Source organism: Pinus tabuliformis, chromosome 8, assembly GCF_031772625.1.
Source record: "Pinus tabuliformis cultivar Carrire ecotype Pingquan chromosome 8, CPIR1, whole genome shotgun sequence".
Lineage (NCBI taxonomy): Eukaryota > Viridiplantae > Streptophyta > Pinopsida > Pinales > Pinaceae > Pinus > Pinus tabuliformis.
This window is the reverse complement of record NC_142294.1, coordinates 1,817,283,015-1,817,303,086: the sequence shown is the minus strand read 5'-3', so window position 1 is coordinate 1,817,303,086 and position 20,072 is coordinate 1,817,283,015. Positions and strand designations below refer to the sequence as shown.

The 20,072-nt window shown below is 38.4% G+C and overlaps 1 protein-coding gene across 1 annotated transcript in view; it reads right to left on the bottom strand.

Moving 5' to 3' along the window:
- Positions 1-310: 310 nt before the first annotated feature.
- Positions 311-20,072, bottom strand: part of LOC149243541 (RING-H2 finger protein ATL48-like) — an 86,666-nt gene continuing 66,904 nt past the window's right edge. The window contains exon 2 of the mRNA XM_089374563.1: positions 311-703. Coding sequence (XP_089230689.1) covers positions 546-703 — 158 coding nt within the window. The 3' untranslated portion in view covers positions 311-545. The remainder of the gene's footprint in view (positions 704-20,072) is intronic.

Below are 20,072 nucleotides of genomic sequence, written 5' to 3'. Positions count from 1 at the left end.
ACTAGCGTAATGCCATCGTTGAGTTAAACGCCCAAGCAAACAAGACAGCTTTGATAAATGCACAAAGCAAAGCCTACGCATGTAGCCATGGGCTATTGCTTACCATAATCCCCAGGAAGCAATAACCACAAACGTATCATTTCTTAAGAACCATCAAAACTGAACCCAGAAATGTTGGCAGACAATTACACAAGGAAAATCTATCATATCCATGTAATTATTCCATTGATCAAATAAGTTGCAATACCAGTATAAAAGTTGCTAAACCTGCATAAATAAAAGAAAATTATAAAAATCACTGCTGATAAAATGGATAGAAAATTTAATATTTTGACATTAAATCTTTATTCATGTAAGGCGGAAAAATGCGGCACTGGAAAGTTCAAACAAATTGCATCCTTTGATGTCGATCTCATATTCTCATGATTTAAAAAAAAAAGAAAACACTTTCATCAATCAGGATTACATATAAACAAATAGTTTAGCCTCACAGATAGAAAGCTCTAAGGATTCCAACAGAGCTTGATATACATACGTATAAAGCCTTAAAATTTTCCATAATAAACGGCAGTACCAAGCATCAGTGCCACAGTAGCACCTTGCGTGACAACACGAGCTCTCATCAATTTTTGACTCAACTGATAATTCCCATTCCTGAAACTGACCAAGCCTGCTGTAAGAACACCTGCTGTTGCAAGGGCCCCTGTCCGCACAACACAACCAACAATGGCCCAACATATTAATTGATAGGCATTAAGATACATTTTAACGGATACGAACATACTCTTTATAATATTTCAATTGTAAGTCCAAATTATTATTAATATTAATTGACAGGCATTGAGATATATTTTAACCGATACGAACATGCTCTTTATAATATTTTAATTGCAAGTCCAAATTTCTAAAACGCCATTCTACAGCACATAATAAAGCACCTCCCTACACCAAAGACTAAAAAAGAGGCTTTGTCATGTATTTAATTGAAACTCAATTTTTTTTAACATTGTTAAAAAGAAATAGAACACTCGTAATGGATTTTGAACCGAGGTTCAGCCTTTGCAGCCAGGCGATCATTTAAGTAATTCAGTCCCCTGCAATATGACGAGACCACATAGGAAGACATACAAAAGACAAAAGATAAATGACACTTTTCAGATGCTGCGAGAACCTGACAAACACAAGTTCTCATTACATATTCAGTTTTATTACACTACTAGAGTAATTGTCCAGATCATATGACTACTTTGAAATGCCAGTGCGTCATGCCTTCTATTATGGTGACGGTGTTGGTTAAAATTTACTAATTTACCGAATTAGTAATTTGGAAATCTGGAGTAATTTAGATGAGGACCAAAATCAAACCTAGTAGCTGCCACTATAACTCCAAAGAGTATATCCAACAGCTGGTAAACCAAATATACCATAAATTTATGACTTAGCATCAAACCTAGTAGCTGCCACTATAACTCCAAAGAGTATATCCAACAGCCGGTAAACCAAATATACCATAAATTTATGACTTAGCAAATCCTGAGACTCCACTAGGATGGGGAAGCCTTATTACAAGGGACCAAAAATGTGCCATGGAATTTGAGAGGGCGGAGAAGATAGCATCCCATCATCCTGGTCCTCCATTATACCATCCATTTGGTCCTCCCACACAAAAGACAAAATCTACATTACTAATTACTAATTACGTGCATTATAAATTTTGTCCTGATGTTGCTATACTAGTTAATACCTAAAAGAACCAACCCTCATAACGAAGGTAAATTTGTCACTTGACGTCCATGTGTGAAGGAAAGCTTATCCCAACCCTCCCAGAAAGGAAATGAAGGGTTGATCTTTTAGCGCCCAGAGCTCAAGACCTTTCACAATCACTTTAATAACCAACCCTTCACTATAACGGCAGTCAATGGGACTTTTGGAACTTGTATCGACGACAGAATCTCCAATTCAAACTCATATTTGGAGCACTATATCAGTATTTCATTTTCAGTACTCCCTTTTTTTTAATATTTCTCATTTTCACAAAAACGAAAATGAAAAGCTAAAACCAGAAGGGTATATACAATGTTACTTGCATCTTCTTCCTTTAAAGTAACAATATTGGGCCTTAGCCAGTAACTGCCGGTGTACCTCCACTCTCCACATATGACAAAGGGTTAACCTCATTATCAGTACTCTTTTAGTAGTGTTGTTCTATCTTTAAGAATTTGGTATCAGTTCTCAATACTAGTGGTATTGAAATACAGAAGGCGGCCGAATAAAGCATGATCAACTTGTTGGTCTGGAAAGGCAAAGATCTTTATCAATGCAAGTATTAAGATGAAATCATTGAAATTTGAAACAGTGTCTTTCCAATTCTCAATTTTGGGGATGCCATTCAGTGGGAGTGTGATACTGCCAACCAATATAGATAATGACATCTAAATTCACTTAAATAATGATATCTAAATTCACTTAAAGGTACCTTGCTTCAAAATATCGTCTTCCTTCTGTTCTTAAAAAATTGCAATCCCCCAACATTGTTGTTACTTTAGTCTAGCTTACATGTCAGTCATTTATGTAAGATTTTCTGCTATATTTATGATTTTACTGATTCTAGTTTGATTTGTTGATATATCATCCCATAAGGGAAAATTAGGAGCTTAGAACTTTTACTTCTCGTGTTATCGACTCATATTTTTGATTGTGTACTTCTCATTTGTTGTGCACTTCAGCTCCTTCATTTAAATTCACTGCCTGCTTAGCATCATTACCTTTATCCAAGGATTCTTAAAAAACGATGTACTTCTTTAAAATTAATAATGAAAATGTAGAGAGGGGATTCTTTCTCGATCAATACCTAATTTAAAAATAAACCTCTTTTAATAAAAATGATTTACATTTTAAAATTTTTAAAATTCAGAAAATTCTAAAATTTTCTTATTTTTCTGAAATTTCTTCTAATTGCTTAACCTTCAAATTCCTCCCCTTAAAATCGAGATTTATATAGAATTTTGAGGATTAAAAAAAACGTCTAGAGCGTTAATGCCCAGTTGGTCCACGTTTCCGATCAAACTCAGCTGCAAAGATTAAATAACCAATTAGTTAGTTGTTATAAAATGAAAATGTAACACTTACGGGTAATTTTAAAAAAATAGGCAGTGTACCTGAGAAATTACTTTAACGAAGCATGATATGGACAGCTGATAAGCACATTTCCTACATACTGTTCGATGCTTTTGAAGAATCTAAGAAATGAGACAAGTATATCCCTTATCGACTCGTCTCTTCATCATTTTAGCACAAGGTTGCTTGGGAGCGGGGTGACATTTTCAAAAGCTCCCCATTCGGCAGAGAATGAAAAACGAAATTTTATATAATATATATTTTAGAATTTTTATATATTTTGATGCATAAAAACATGGATTAAACCATTTAATATCAATTATATATATTTTTTAGAACTTTTATATAATATATATTTTTAAAAAAATTTAGAGTTTTTATATAATATATATTTTGATGCATAAAAACATATTTTTTTAGAATTTTTAAATAATATATATTTTTATATATTTTGATGCATAAAACTTAATATATATTTTGATGCATAAAACTTGAAACCATTTAATTCAATCATATAGAAATTATACTTCTATGAGCGAATTTTGAATTTTTATATAATATATTTTTTAAAATTTTTATATAATATATTTTTATATATTTTGATAAATAAAAAGCATAAAAACATGGATTAAACCATTTAAACATGGATCATATAGAAATAATACTTTTATTAAACCATTTAAACATGGATCATATAGAAATAATACTTTTATATAATCTTCATCAACCACACCACAAGTTAACAACATACAACACATGGAGTCTCGTGACTCATCAATCTTAAAATTTCAAGAGTTCAAAATTTAATACCTAACATTTATTATCATTGATCATTGAAATTGTAACTTGTAACTTGTATTTGTACCCATTTTGATACCAAAGAATATCTAATATGAAATGAAATGTTTCAACTTTCAACTTTATTCATAATTCATTATCAACGAGTTATAATTGCCAACTTCAAACTTAAATTGTCATATATTATTTACAAAAAATATCATAATAAATATGAAAGAGTCAACAGTTATAAAAACTACTAAAAGTAAATCTATTGTCTATTGCTAATGTTTGGGCCTCTTGCCGCCATGAAAAATCCCTAATTTCTGAGAAAGCATGTAGAATGATGAATTAACATAAAAATATGGATGAAACCCTATAACATCAAGCATCTAGTAGTTACAATCTTCATCAACCACAGGTCCACAAGTTACAAATATTGATTTACATGGCTTGTATGGGTGCACATAACCAAAATATCATTGATTGAAATCTATTTCTGAACCAAAAATAGATCAACAAACAGGCTCTAGATGACCTCTAGCATCCAAAAAAATAATGCTAGAACTAATACCCATATATCATCCAAAACATTACCTATCTTGGGATCTATGTCATTAATATCACCTTCTAAGCATTAAGATAAGATAGAAAAAATGTAGCATGTCAAGTCAAGATTTTGTTTGAGTGATGGGTACATTTGTAATAGGGTCATGATAAAAGAGTTCGACGACCAATGTCACTAACATCAAAATACACAATAGAAGGATCAGTTGTCTTGATTAAATACGAGTTCCATACCTTAGTACATGACAAAATCTAATGGAAACATTGCAATCCCCCCAATCCTGAAAAACTGATGAGTCTACTAGATTTTAAGTGAGATCTAAAATTCTCCTTTCTCCATATGAAATCCAATGAGATTAGAACAACTCTCAAACATCTTGAGTCATTTCATGATAATGTTAAAAATTGAAGTAAAAGAATGAAAATGAAAAATAAAAGAGAATGACATTTTTACTTTAAGAATTTAACATTACCATGAATTGCGCATCAATACTAGGGCCATGGGCTTGATCAGGGTGCCCCACTCAAAAATTCTTGTTTCTTTGAAAAAAATTCTTGTTTCTTTGAAAAAAAAATTGCGTTTGAAATGTGTTTGCAAAAAAAAAAATTGTGAAAAAAAACTAGGGGAGCAAAAAAAAAAAAATTAGGGAGTGCAAGAGTGAATTTCAGGAGCGCGCACCCAAGGTTGCTCTCGAAAGGAACGCGCTTCGGGAGCAGATTCGAGGTGGGGTGCTCCCCCGCAACCTTGTTCTAGCAGTCACTAGGAATATTGATATCAGGAAGCAAGAGGAAGCAAGAGACGTGTTCAACAGATACGGGAGTAACCAATTTTAACCAATCTTCAATTTATGTATGGCACATTTGTAACTAATCAAGCAACAACAAAGCCAATAATTCAAAGAAGACTATGGACCAATTCCTGCAAGCTTTTCGAAGGAAATCAATAATGAAATTCCATAAGTAGTTACAAAGCCCGCCCGTAGATCATCCTCATGAAGATGGAGAAAAGATCATCCTCATGAAGATGGAGAAAGAAGACCCCCAATTGGCAAAAAAATATATAGAAAAAGAAATAGCCACTTGAATCTATATGGCACTTGGAACAAAAAGTTGAAATAGGAATAGATCCAGTGACGCTTCAATCCGTCATTGATGTGAGCACCGAAGTAGGCAATCTCCTTCAATACTCCAACAAGAATCCAACTAGAATTCAAGTGCGAAAAAAATCATAACACAATGAACTGGGATGGGGTTATTTGTGGAAATGTGGGAAATATTGAATTCTTAGTAGTAGAATATTACAACTTAAGCAAACCAATGTTACAAGCAACGTTGTTAAAATTAAGGGTGTAATCTTCACATTTGGCCACAGCAAACATTATTTGTAATTTTATATTATATTTGGCCACAACAAACATTCTTTGTAATTTTACATTATATTTCTAGTTTCTGTGAACCCTAGAAATATCAAACAACAAGTCTTACAGAGGATGATATTGACTTGGAGGTTGTGCTTGGAGATAACTCCAAGGTCAAAGTAGCAAGAGTGGAGATAGTATCCTTTCACTTACAGAGGATGATATTGACTTGGAGGTTGTGCTTGGAGATAACTCCAAGGTCAAAGTAGCAGGAGTGGGGATAGTATCCTTTCAAAGGGAATCATCAGCTCCTTTGAAAGTGACAGATGTTCTTTATGTTCTAGCGCTGAAGAAGAACTTGATTTCAGTCTCCAGTATTCTCCAGTATTCAGGATAGGGGGTATGTAGTGGTCCAAAAAGGATTGGTGCTTGCTTATATATCCCAGGGGAGCTAGAGTGATTGGAGTCCGCAGTTGGAGGCTTTATAGGTTTATGTTTTAGCCTACAAGAGCCTTAGTGGCACAGACCAACAATAGTGACTTGTGCAAGATATGGCACAGGAGGATGGCCCACTTGCACCATGGAGAATTCTAGATGCTAAGGGAGATGGTTAAAGGTTTACCTGAGTTCAACACTGAGCATGATGATGTGTGCAGGGGCTGTGCTTTGGGAAAGTACCCTAAGACACCTTTCCTAAGCAGTGAAGGTATTTTGGATTTGATACACTCTGATGTGTGTGGTCCTATGTCTCATGTATCATTGAGCAGATGTGAGTGCTATGTGACTTTCGTTGATGACTGCCTCAGGAAGACCTATATTTTCTTTCTGAAGACCAATGATCAAGTCTTCAGGAGGTTCCAAGAGTTTAAGGCTCTTGTGGATAATGGGGGCGAGGCGAGTATACCTCCAAGGAGATGGAGTTTTGTAGCAATGCAGGCATCAGGAGGGAGTACATAGTGCCTTATATCCCCCAGCATAATGGGGTAGCGAAGAGGAAGAACAGGGCCATAGTGGGTGCAGCGAGAGCTAGGTTGCATGATCAAAGGCTACCTTTCTTTTTATGGGCTGAGGCGTGTAACACGGCAGTTTACTTGTAGAACAGGAGTGCACATAGAGTCTTGAGGAGTAAAACTCCTAAGGAGGCTTTTTCTGGGAAGAAGCCTGTGATAGGGCACATCGAGATTTTTGGTTGCCTCACATATTCACGTCCCTGAGGAGAAGAGGATGAAGTTGGAACCCACCACAAAGAAGGGTATCTTTATGGGATACAATGAGACAAGTAAGGCCTACCGCATATACATTGTGACGTAAAGGAAAGTTGTCCTCAAGCGGGATGTGAGATTTGAGGAGAGGGCGTTGAGGAGGTCTCGAGAGGTTGATCAGGTAGAGCAGCAGGCTCCTCAGCAGGGGACCACATCACAAGTATCAAGATCTTCAAGTGGTACACCAAGGTCGAGAGTATCACCTACTTCTAGGGTGACATGTTCACAGAGTCCAAAATCACCGAGCACAAGATCTCGGAGTACAAGTTCACCACAGACCACAGGGAGGGATTCCTCATCAGGAGGAGAGGCTCCAGGGGAGGACCATACCAGTTGAGGAGACCACTTCAGGGAAGAGGAAGCCAAAATGACTTTGTGAAGCCCTGAAGGAAGCACAGGAAATAGTGGGGAAACCCAAGTTATCAGTGGGGGAGAGAAAACCACCAGAGAGGTTGAGTGGCTATGTAGCAAATGTTGTGGAGACTGAGCCAGCTAGCTTCAAGGAGGCTACGAGTCTACAAATCTAGAGGGATGCCATGGTGGAGTATGCCTCCATCATGAACAATGATGTGTGGGAGATAGTGTTGAGGCCAAATGGGAAGTCAATGGTCCAGGTGGCTCTACAAGATCAAACATGTTGCAAATGGTAGCATAGAGAAGTTGAAAGCTTGTTTTGTGGCACAGGGATTCTCACAGGTAGAGGGACTTGACTATGAGGAGACCTTCACACCAGTCGTTATATCTCTATTAGAGCAGTGATCTCCATAACCACTGAGATGGGTTGGAAGATTCACCAGATGGATGTGAAGACCGCCTTTCTCAATGGAGTCATACAAAAGAACGTTTACATTGAATAGCCACAGGCCTATGAGGTGCATGCGAGAGAATCTCATGTGTGTAGGCTTAAGAAAGCCTTATATGGACTGAAGTAGGCGCCAAGAGCATGGTACGAGAGAATTGATGCTTAATTGCAACAGATTGGTTTCTAGAAGAGTGAGGTAGATCCAAACCTATATTTCATTATGGAGGGTGAGGATCCACTCATTTTGGTTTTGTATGTGGATGACTTGTTCATTACAGGGAAAGGAGAAACTCATCAAGTACTGTAAGGGGTACCTTGCTTCAAAGTTTAACAAGACCGATATGGGATTGATGGACTACTTTTTGGGGTCAGAGGTTTGACAAGAGGATGGGCATATCTTCGTGGGCCAGGGAAGGTATGCAGGGGACATACTAAGGAGATTTCGTATGGAGGATTGCAGGCCTATGGCTACTCTGATGATCACCAACTGGAAGAAGTTGCATGCTTCAAATTCTGAGTTGGTGAACCCCACTTGGTACTGTCAATTGGTCGGTTTGTTGATGTATTTGGTCAACACTAGGCCAGATATATGTTTTGCGGTCAACACATTGAGTCAATTTATGATGGAGCCCGGGAGGAGCCCGCGAGGATACACTGGTTGGCTGTGAAACGTGTTACGGTAACTAAAGGGCACAGTGGACTATGGTCTGGACTATCTGGGGAGATGGAGTCAGGTTGACAGGTTGTACAAACTCAGATTGGGTAGGCAGGGCTAGTGATCGAAAGAGTACTTTTGGATGTTGTCTCATGTTAGGTTTGGCAGTGGTGTCATGGTTCAGCAAAACGCAGAGATCAGTGGCACTGAGCTCAGAGGAAGTTGAGTATATTAGAGCTAGTTAGGCCATTTGTTGTTGAGAAATCTAGGGCATTATATTTCTCTTAGATCTTGACATTTACTTGTGAATATTTTTATTTGCTTGTTAGTTCTTCTTTTACTTATTTATATTTTTCTTTTCATCAAGATAAATGCCAAACAATAAAAATCACAAAGGACACAGGATGTAAGCACTCAGCTAGGGAAAAACCCCTAGGTAGGGGAAAACCTAGTCAAGAACCTATGTTGCCAGGAAACGTGGGTTTGGGGATGGGTACGAGGACGGGTACGTCATTTTTTGAAACAGGGTGCATGAGTTTGTCAGGGGTATATTATAATTTATATATATAATATATAAATATTATATTTTATAAATTATAATATATATGAATTTGTATATTTTTCAACTTTAAACAAGGAAACTAAAATATTTATGATTTAAACTTTAAATATTTAAACACGCACATTATTGAACATTCAACAATCATAATGAATTTCAAAATTTCTAGTTTGATATCAAGTGCAAATTGGAGTTTACATATTAATAAGAATCATGATATATGTCCATTTTCATACTACATTCAAAATTTGTCTTAAGGCATCTCCAAACAAGAACTAGGAAATTTTAAAATACTAAATAAAAATAGCTAATAGTGAACAATGGCTTCCTCAAGCCATGTCATCAACATCCATGTCATCAGCATCACTCAGATCTTCAGTTAGCATGGAGACAGTTAGCATGCTCTCCAGGTAGGAATCGCTCTACATTCAAAATTTGTCTTAAGGCATCTCCAAACAAGCACTAGGAAATTTTAAAATACTAAAATAAAAATAGCTAATAGTGAAAAATGGCTTCCTCAAGCCATGTCATCAACATCCATGTCATTAGCATCACTCAGATCTTCAGTTAGCATGCTCTCCAGGTAGGAATCGCTCTCATCTTAAGGCTCTTGCTCATCCATAGTAACTGGAGGTAGCTGAATAAGGCCATCTAGTTGTATCTCCTCATCCACACACATAGCATCATCTGTTTATTGGTCCCATCTCTTGAAAGGACCCTCCTTGTACCGAGGGTCTTTTCGAGATATGAGATGAAATGTGCTATGAACATACACTAAGTTCTCTGCCTTCTTTGAGCCCAACATATTTCTCTTTATTGAATAGATAAAGGCATAAGTACTCCAATTCCTCTCGCAAGATGAAGAACTAACTACCTAGAATATTAGGGGAAGCCCATTAATTAAAAAATTAAAAATAAAAACTAAAATGAACCCCAAATAACCCAAAAGAACCCGATTTTGGGGTTCCAAGTACCCATCATCAGGGTTCTCTGTACCCATCAAGACAAAAGAAACCAATTTTTTTTAATGAAGAACCCGGTTCTTATGTGTTCTTCTCAGAAGCACCCGTACTCGATCTGGTACTTGGGGACGACAAACTCGGGACGTGTTCGAGAACCCCATCCCCGGGTTTGTGAACCCGTGCAACATAGCCTTCCTTCAGTAGATTCAAATCATAGTGAGACAACCAAGACTCTTAACCTAATACTCTCTACATCCATCAAGTCAACATATCAGTTGAAGTAATCTTCTTCCAATACTGATCTTCAAGAATAAAAGTTTTGGTCCTTCTTTAACCAACTTTTGGCTTCTGCAATTATAGGAAGAAACTTTGATCCTACAATTTAAATTTGGCCCTGCACTGATAGAAAATTTCGACCTCTGTAATTGTGGAGAATTTTGGTCCTGAATTTATGTCATGCTCCAATACTTCGTTGTCTTGTATATGATCAAAACTTCGCTCACTGTAACTTTGATGACTGTATCTTCACTGACTGTAATTTTTGTACTAAAATTTTGCTGACTGTAGTCCATACAAACTTTATGACTGCTCCCGCTTTGGGTCGACTTCATTGGGGTATATATGGTGGTTTCCGCTAGTATAATGAGCCGACATGACTTAGTAGGAGAAGCCGACTTGAAATTTAATCCAAATTCGAAGAGGAGGCCGACTTGATGGTGGAAGAATTAGCATGACTCAAATAATTTTCTTTCTTTAAAAGAATGATACGAGGAAGGGTTTACATAATTAAATATGACTTTGACTCAATGGGTGCTTTGACCTATTGAATTTTGACCCAAGCATGAAACTCGTGCTTTAATAAGTCAAATTAATAATAGCAAAAATTTCTTTAAATATATTACATCATGACTCAAGTACAATTATGAAGACCGGCACTAGTTACATTCTTCAACATTTGTGAGGCTATTTGGCTTCACAAGATGGTGTGGCTTATTTGGTCAGAGGTTGAGACCAACTACGATATATTGTGATAACCAAAGTTGCATTAAACTCACAGAGAACCTAGTATTTCATGATTGGTCAAAGCACATAGAGATCAAGTACCATTTCATTGGGATTAGGTTTGGAGAGGAGCAATGAAGCTTGAGTATATATCCAATGAGGAGCAAATTGCAGACATTCTCACCAAGTCATTGCCAACAGGCAAGCATGTTTATTTCAAAGACAAGTTGGGAGTGGTGAGAAACACCTTCCTCGATAAGAGGGAGTGTTGAGAAAAGGTACCAAGGAGGTGTTTCCTAGTGCTTTAGCCTCTTTGTCTAAAAAAACAAATTAAAATTTAAAACACCTTTTTAGTGACTTTAGGAGTTATTACACCTTTTAGTGACTTTAGGAGTTATTATGAAGTGACTAGAGAGACTCATTAATGAGGGGGGACACATGAAAAGGGGATCAAGGAAAGTATCTATGCCATTGATCTAGAGGGTCGAGCTCTAATCTCAGCCCTTGATCAAAAGGGTTAGGGTTTCTACTCATTATGAGGAACTAAAAAGGGAAAAATGCAAGAAAGGGGATCATTCTACATGTGCATTTGTGGAAGATAAGTGAAGAGCAAAGAGGAGGAGGCTTTGAGAGTAGGATCTGTTGAAGGAGAAATAAGTCACTGTTGCAAGAGAAATCATCCTCAGGGCTCAAGTTCCTAGCAGAGAGTAACCAGCACTGAATGCGTGATGTGTAGCAGGGACAACGCAATTTTTGGGGGCGAGGATTTTGAGAGCCCATGCCCGCATTTCAAGGTGACTCTCATCTACAATTTCTAGTGATCCCAACTCGAGTTTGGGAGTAACGAAACAGGCTGTAATACAAGGAGAAGCATTATGTCTGAGGCATCAAATTCAAGGTTGGAAGTGTTCTACCAGTGGCACAGTATCTGTGGTATTTATGTTGTATTGTGGCTCGAGTTTCAGTCTAGTGGCTCAAATGTTTAAGCAGAGGTTGAAAACACATTGGATAATGGCCCGAGTTACAAGGCAAAAGTCCAGGCCTGTAGCAAACTGTGACCTGAATTTCTGGGGAGATAAGTACCTCAAATTTTGTATTTAACACTGTACAAATTTCTCTGAAAATTGAAGCAAATAAAATCCTCCTTATGACTAGTTTTCCCCTTGTGAGTTTTTCTAGGGTCAAAGTTGACCAAAATCAGTAGGTTAATTTGCATGAATGCTTGTCTATTTTCCTATTAGCTGAAAAGTTAAAGTAGTTGTACCCTGTATTGTTTCTCTTTAAATTTGCAAAGAAAACTATGGGCATTAAACTCATGCAAAGAAAACTGAAACTGGGAGGGCTACAGAGAACCTAAAATTTCTACAGGTGATTGCGCCTAAATAGGGTAAAAGTAACAAAAAAAAAGGGAAATACTAGCCATGGTAAGAGGTGAGAGGTAGTACATTGATCAAATAAAAAGAGTTATTGATCAACCAAAACCACTGTATACATTGATGAAAGAGCTATTGAAAAAGAAGATTCCAAAGCTCAAGCTTGGATCCTTTAGACATACTCCTCACCATTCAACTAAAAAAGGGGGAATATTATTGATGACTAAGAGACTTCAATGTTTTGAAAACCACAACAACAAACATAGCATTGCAAGATTTCGTCACTTGTAATAAATTGATAACAAGGATGTTGATTGGCACTATTTCTGTGACATTTTCTAAGAGCAATATTGTGGACATTTTATTCACCTATATTATCACTAGGCCTATTATTGTGATTTGGAATTTGGTGATGTTGTCAAGCATTTTCGAGGAAGGGTCAAACTTACGTGATTCCTTTCTCATAATTTGCTCTCATCAAATATTGGAGTTCACATCAATGGAAAATTACAAATATTGAAACTTGCATGTTTCAAATAGTAGGATTTTCCAAATTCTCAGCTTCCAAATTTGGTGGTTTTCAAAGCACCTATCCATCAAAGCTCAATTCAAATGTTTCACATTTGAATATTGAGAAGATACCAGTTTAAGATATCCATTGTCTTGCTAGTATTATTATCCAGACTTATGATTGAGGAGGGGGATTCTTATCTTGTGAGTCCCTAGACAATAGTGAAGTCTCGGCACCTCTTTTATGAGTTGTCATCCTTATCCTTAATGAGGTGTCATCCATATCTATTGATGAGTTCTCAATGTATTGGCACTCTTCAGTTCGCGAGTTGATTACATCTATGTACTATAAATTGATTTCACTGGATGAATATATTGTTGAGATAACTAAACCCTTTTCCCACAATTCTTGTGTCATATCGATTGCTTGTCACCTAAGTCACCTGACACGGGGATTCGAGATTTGTAGTGTCGGATTCGGACACGTTGACCCCCCGGAACAAGACACATAGGATTAGTTATATATTATTTTATTAAAAAAACAAAACAAAAAAAAATATATATATATATATAGTTTAAAAATATATATATTAAAAATTAGATATTTCTTACACAAATTTTAATTAATGATACAAATTTATTGATTTCAAACATAGATCTTCATCTATAGCATGCATAGTACATACAAAATGATAAACAGATGACTGTACTGATAAACTGACCGGAATAAATATGAATCGAAAGTAATTGGAAAATGTGAATTAATTTGGCACTAAAAAAACGACTCTAAAAATATATAGGGACTAACAACGTTTTATAAATTTCAAACAACTAACTGCCATAGTATCTCCGTTAAGATTATAGTTTAACACTCTTGACTTTGCCATCGGCCAGAATGGCCTAACATGCATAGCTGGTTAAGATTTCTCACATGAGATTTTCATACCAGGTTCTCGCAGCTCCATTTTTTCCTCCGATTATTATTTCTGACTTGTTATGTTGGAAGATGATGGTGAGAAAATAGATAAATAGGTGGCATGAGCTCTTGGTTTCTTGGGCTCCTTTAATTCAACTTCATCTTAGAACAGATGCGGACATATTTTAATATATTATTTGTTGGTGATTGTTTTCCACGCAGTCCCAGAAAGAACATCACATGTGGCTTTTAGTCTTTTTATTTGGTATAATATATGAATCCATCCAGTTTAATTTTTGACATCGTGGAAATTATTGGTACCCATTTTAATAGCATTGTCTCCTCATCTAAACTCTAGAAGTCCGCTTTAAGGTTGTATTGTATTTTGGCAGATGTTGGGTGTTTATTGAGATTGGTAGGATGTAGTGTTAGATTAATGTCAGCCGCTGGTAATTGCATTGTTAAGTTAGCCATGCTTTCCCACTTTACTCTTTGAAAAGAAAACTCTCAACATTCTAACATTCGGTCATCAACGCATAAAAAGAGAACTCCCAACATTCTAACTTTCGGTCATCCACGCATAAAAAGAAAACTCTCAACATTCTAACATTCGGTCATCCATGCATAAAAAGAATACTCTCAACATTCTAACATTTGGTCATTAACGCATAATATAGGATATTTATCTCAGTCATGTTTGAAGCATCCGCTTTATAGATTGCGGGGCCAAATGATAAACAGCGTGACTGTAATGAGCGAATGCGGCCTTTTCTAACCCGCGGGAGTCCCTTTTCCACTAAATGAGTCCTGGAAAGCAGGACACGCAGTCCAAAATCGTGACACGTTGGCGATTTTCGGGACACGCACAGGATTCGAAGTGTCATGATAGGATTCGACGTGTCATGTTTTATGGACACGTTTTTTGGGTGAATCGTGTCCGACACGCAGGATTCGGACACGTGGCCCCTCCCTAACGAATCCGGTTACTTAGCTTGTCACATTACATAGTTTAACATATCTCAACTGGTTGTAGTCTCACTCAACTACATAGAAATTGCAACTCATGCAGACTAAATATGCACAAATGCGAATTTGATTATTGTTCAAATATTTATATTTGCAATGTAACAATATATTTACATAAACCTCATATCTATAGAATCATTATTTGTGTCAAAATGTCATTCCTTTTTTATGTCTACAGCAGTTTTAATATTAGGTGTAAATATCAAAACTCTATAGATATTTTATTTTTATTTCCATTTATATCTACATTTGGCTAAACTATAGTATTACCATTATTATTTTTGTAAGTACTTGTTGAGAAATCTAGGGAAGTGGTAGTAGGTGATTTCTCTATTATGATAACTGCTTGTGATGTATTTTCACTTAAACTTCATTAGCTTCTTTCTTTTACTTGATTAATGTTATCTAAATCATCAAATAGCTACCAAATCATAAATAACAATGAGACAAAAGACACGAGATATAGGCTATCAACCAGGGCAAAAACCTCTCCAATCTTGAGAGCAAAACCCACTGAATTCTTTTTCTTATAGAATCTTCAATAGATGAATTCCAAGACCAAGACCCTTGACCTAGTAACCTCTCCAAGACCAAGTCACGAGACCTTTTTTAATAGCTCTTCTTCTTGTCCAAATGAATGCTTATCAAACTGACTTCTTGCGCTTCTATTTTCGGCTTCCCTGAAATTCGGCTTCTTTCCACAGTCCTGCAATTCTCGGCCTGCCTGAAACCACTGCAATTTCACATGTGTGAGCTAATTGGAGTTTGGTGAGGCTTTTCTGCTCCCTTCACTGCATAATGGACTTCTTATCCTCCTCCTCTCGCACGTATTTTCCTTGATGCTTGATTGATGTTCTCCCAAGTGAGGTTGAGTCCTCCTTTATATAGTGATTTTCCCATCTAAATAAGTCGACTTGTCCTCATGCTTAGGTCGACATCTCCTTCTAGAACAATCTATAGCTTCTTTGGAAGGCAATTGAGTGCTTGTGACGAGGTCTTGGAAGGCCGAGTTGATTGAGTGCTTGTGACAAGGTCTTGAAAGGCCGACTTGTTGAGTGCTTCTGACGAGATCTTGGAAGGTCTTTGAATCTTACAATGACTCAAATAAATTTTCTTTTACAATATGTCACATGCCCAAATGGGTCTTCAATACATCACAATGACTCAATTGACTTTATAACTCAATGACCAATCCTAAGAGCTCACAATGGGAGCTTGACCTAAAAATAAATTTTCCTTGAGCATGAAACCGATGTCCCAAGATCAATAATAATAAATTTATTTTTCTCAATTCATCAAATATATAAAATCATGATTACATATGTCATTATGAAGACCAAACCTAGTTACATATTTCAACACTCCCTCTTAACTAGGGAGGTATTCATAATCCATACAAGGTACTTGGATATTCTCAATCTGAAGAATTCTCATAAGAAGAGTCGGATTGGTAAGCCATCTGTATAGCGTCATATCCTCCAACATTGTCACTTAGCAAGACCTTGACTAACAAGCTCTATCTCTCCACAAGATTAGAGCACAATGTTGGCGAGACCAATGATTTATACACACCCTCATCATTGTCTCTCTCAGAATATACCCCACTCGAATTCTCTCAGAGTATGTTCCACCAAGACTACTCTTATCTTGGATTCCCAGTCCTCAAAAATCGGTCCTCTACGACTACTCTTATCTTGGATGCCCTACCACATCCTCAAAGAGTATCGGATGCCATATTGCTTACCCAATACTCCATTCTTTCTTCCCAAGTGAAGACAAAAATGATGTGTCTATCTCTCCCTCTCAACTAGGATATACCTTTTCCAATGAAGGAATGTACCCATTCATATAAAAGGAATGTACCCAAGCTCCCTCTTAACCAGGGACTTGACCAAGCTCCCTCTTGACCAGGGACTTGCTTCCAACAGCGCTTTAGGTGGATATCATGGGACAAACAGTTGCTTGTATATTTCGATGTAATGAATTTCTTCTTTGTTATGGAGCCTACATCTTTTTGGGACTTCTTCTTAGGGCACAGACCATCCATCATTTTCATTTATCAATCATGTTAGTCATGTCATCCTTCTTTTCATCACAAAGTGATCCATTGGTCCATATTTGGCCTTCCATCATACCTTGTTACCTTCTTCATGTCATGTTTCCTTTAGGATCTTTCATCCTACCACATGAGTATCAGTTGTAGATCACATCTATGTTGATTTGGGGTAGCATCGGATGTGCTCTAGCCATGAAAATTGGTGGAGAGGCTAAAGCACATGAGATCTCCAAGACCCGGAAATGGTTTGGACAGATTGTACCCGGTTTGGGAGATATTAATTAATATTTTTAATGGAGTTCCTAAGTCTAAACTTAGGAAAAATAAAATATTAATGGGTATTAATATAAAACTGGGTTAAAAGGTTCCAAAAGTCATGGATCAAGCCAAATCTAATCTTAGCCGTTGATTAAAGATTTAATCTCAGTCGTTGAAGGACCAACAGGAAAAGTATAAGAGGAGGCTTGAGGGTCAGTTGGAGGATACACCAGAGTGATCAGTGATTCGATTTGCTAGAGCGAGGTTGCTAAGCAAAGTCGAATCAGTGATCAGCAACGAGGGGCAGTGAGTACTGGATAGAGAGGCAAAGACAGTGCCGAGAGACCAGCGCAGAGGTAGAGAGTGAGAAGCAGCAGCCAGAGCAGGCCACACAGAGCCCAACAAAGATAGTGCAAAGGCCAGAGGGACTACGTCATCCACGCAGAGAGCAGCTGGAGTGACGCAGAGGGTCCCAGAGGCTGCGCAATGCCTTAGAGGGTTGATGCAAAGGGGTTTGGAGCTGACGCAGAGGCTAGAAGGGCCAACGCAGTGCTTCAGAGTCGGTGGAGAGGGTTTCGTGGGACAGGTTTTTTGAATAGCTGTTTCTGAATAGAGAGGTATTGCTGCCAGTTATTTTTCTCTATCAGGTGAGCCAGTTTGGCACCTAGTTGTACTCAAGGAAATACTGCATAATAATAAACCCTCATAATAGCTGCATTCATTTTCCTGCATTGGGTTTTTCTGAGGATATTTGTCCAAAAATAACGGTGTCACTTATGTGTTTGTTTTCTTTCAGCTGATGATCTGTAGATGTTGAGACTATATTGTGTTCATTTCGTTATTTATATGTTTTAATAACTTGTTCGAATTTAACAAGTAGAAGAAATAAACCAGAAGAATACAGATTAAATTTCTAACGGATAGACTTAGCAATTACAACATGGTATCAGAGCCAGGTTGCAAATCACAAGAGAGTTGAAGGCATCAGCTAAGCAGATCATTTGCAGTAGAATCAGTTGTCCCGAGTGACAGAAGTTGATCCTTGCAGAAAGCGACAGAAGAAGGGTTGACGCAGAGGGACTGCGTCATCAGTCCAAACCAGAGAGAGGCCAGTGCAAAGGCTGATGAGGGCAGAAAGAGGCTCACACAGAGCCACACAAAGACCAAGAGGGTTGACGCAATTGGCTGAGGGAGTTGTTTTTCCAGTGCCAGGATTGCGCAGAGCCTAGAGACTCAGCCCTTCAGTTGCTGGGCCATAGGAAGCTGTGGCCAGTTTGCGAGAGCGAAGCTGGTGGGGTATTGTGTGCAGAACAGTGCCTAATAGGGCAAAACCAAGGTAGAGGGAGTTGCTACCGAGGCGGATTTCTAGCCAAGGAATCCGGATCAGTGATGCAGGTGCATAGAAGATCGGAGAGGTGCAACTGGACAATTGGCAGGAGGATTTCAAGGAGGGAAATCGAGACTCAGAGGGAGTCTAGCAAAGAACTTCCAGGAGGGAAGTAGAGACTCAGCAGGAGTCGAAGAGAGAACTTTCAGAGGGAAGTAGAGAGACTCGGAGGAGTCGACAGAAGAGCAGAGAGATGGCAATGGATGAGCTAAGGGATCAGGACAGGCTGGATGGGGCATCCAACTTTGCGGTCTAGAAGGCCAGGATCCTGTCCATTCTAGATAGACATCGCATCAAGGCCTTCGCCTTGAGAACAATGGCGATCCCAGTTGACCCGGTTGAAAATGAAAAGTTCGAGGAGGCAATGGCCAAGGCGAAATGCATCATCCTTGATGGGGTCAAGGATCATGTGGTCCAACATATTGTCGAGAAGGACACAGCAAAGGAAATGTGGGACACCATGAAGATGTTGTACCAGCGTACTTCTGTGCAGAGGAAGATGTTACTTGAGAATCAGCTACAGTCATATCAGATGCAGAAGGGGGAGCAGATAGATCACTTCCTCAAGAGATTGAAGGAGATTTGGTACCAACTGACTTCCATAGGGGCCCTGCCGAATCAGGAGTTGATGGTGAGGACCGCACTAAACGCAGTGTCGGAGGAGTGAGAGACATTTGTCCAGAGCATACTAGGCAGGGTAAGTCTTCCAGATTGGGAAGCACTGTGGGCAGCTCTTCGCCAAGAAGAGGTCAGACTGTTGAGCAAGACGAGAAGTACCAACAAAGGACTCCAGATCAAGAAGGAAGAGGAAGAGGATGCAGCTCTGGCATCTGCAGAAAAGCAGGAGAAGAGGAAGAAGAAGGACCTCTCCAAGGTCAAGTGCTTCCACTGTGGGGAACTGGGTCATTATGCGAACCAGTGTCCAAAGAAGAAAAACAAGGGAGATGCATCTAACTCCAAGGCGGCACCAGCGAAGGCAGAAAATGAGGTAGAGGAGGATGTCGATTGTGCCATGAGTGCTCATGTACCTCTAGAGAAGAGGTGGGAAGACATCGAGTTGAAATCAGAAAGACTACAGGCAATGAGGGGCAAGATCCTTGAGGTACCCAACCTCTTGGATTATACCTTGCTACGGGAGCCCCGAAGAGAGAGTAGCAGGACTGGCGGATGTTGGTAGAGATGGATGCAAATGAAGCGACGAAGAGTGCTACAGTGCAGGAGCCCCCAGGCAGCGTGAGGCTAACAGGTTGCAACAATGCGAGAGGCACGGAGAGTGTTGCACCAGTGCAGGATGGCACAGAGAAATGTGCAACAATGCGAGATGCAAGGAGTTGTTGCAGCAGCGCAAAGGTCAGCAGAGGGAGCACTTGATAGCGGCAGAGGGAGCTTCAGCATCGGGAGTGTTTCTAGCCTAACAGGGATGTCAAAAGTTGGGTGGATCACTTACTTCTCAGTAACTGAGTTGTAGTGCAGAAGCAGCTGGCA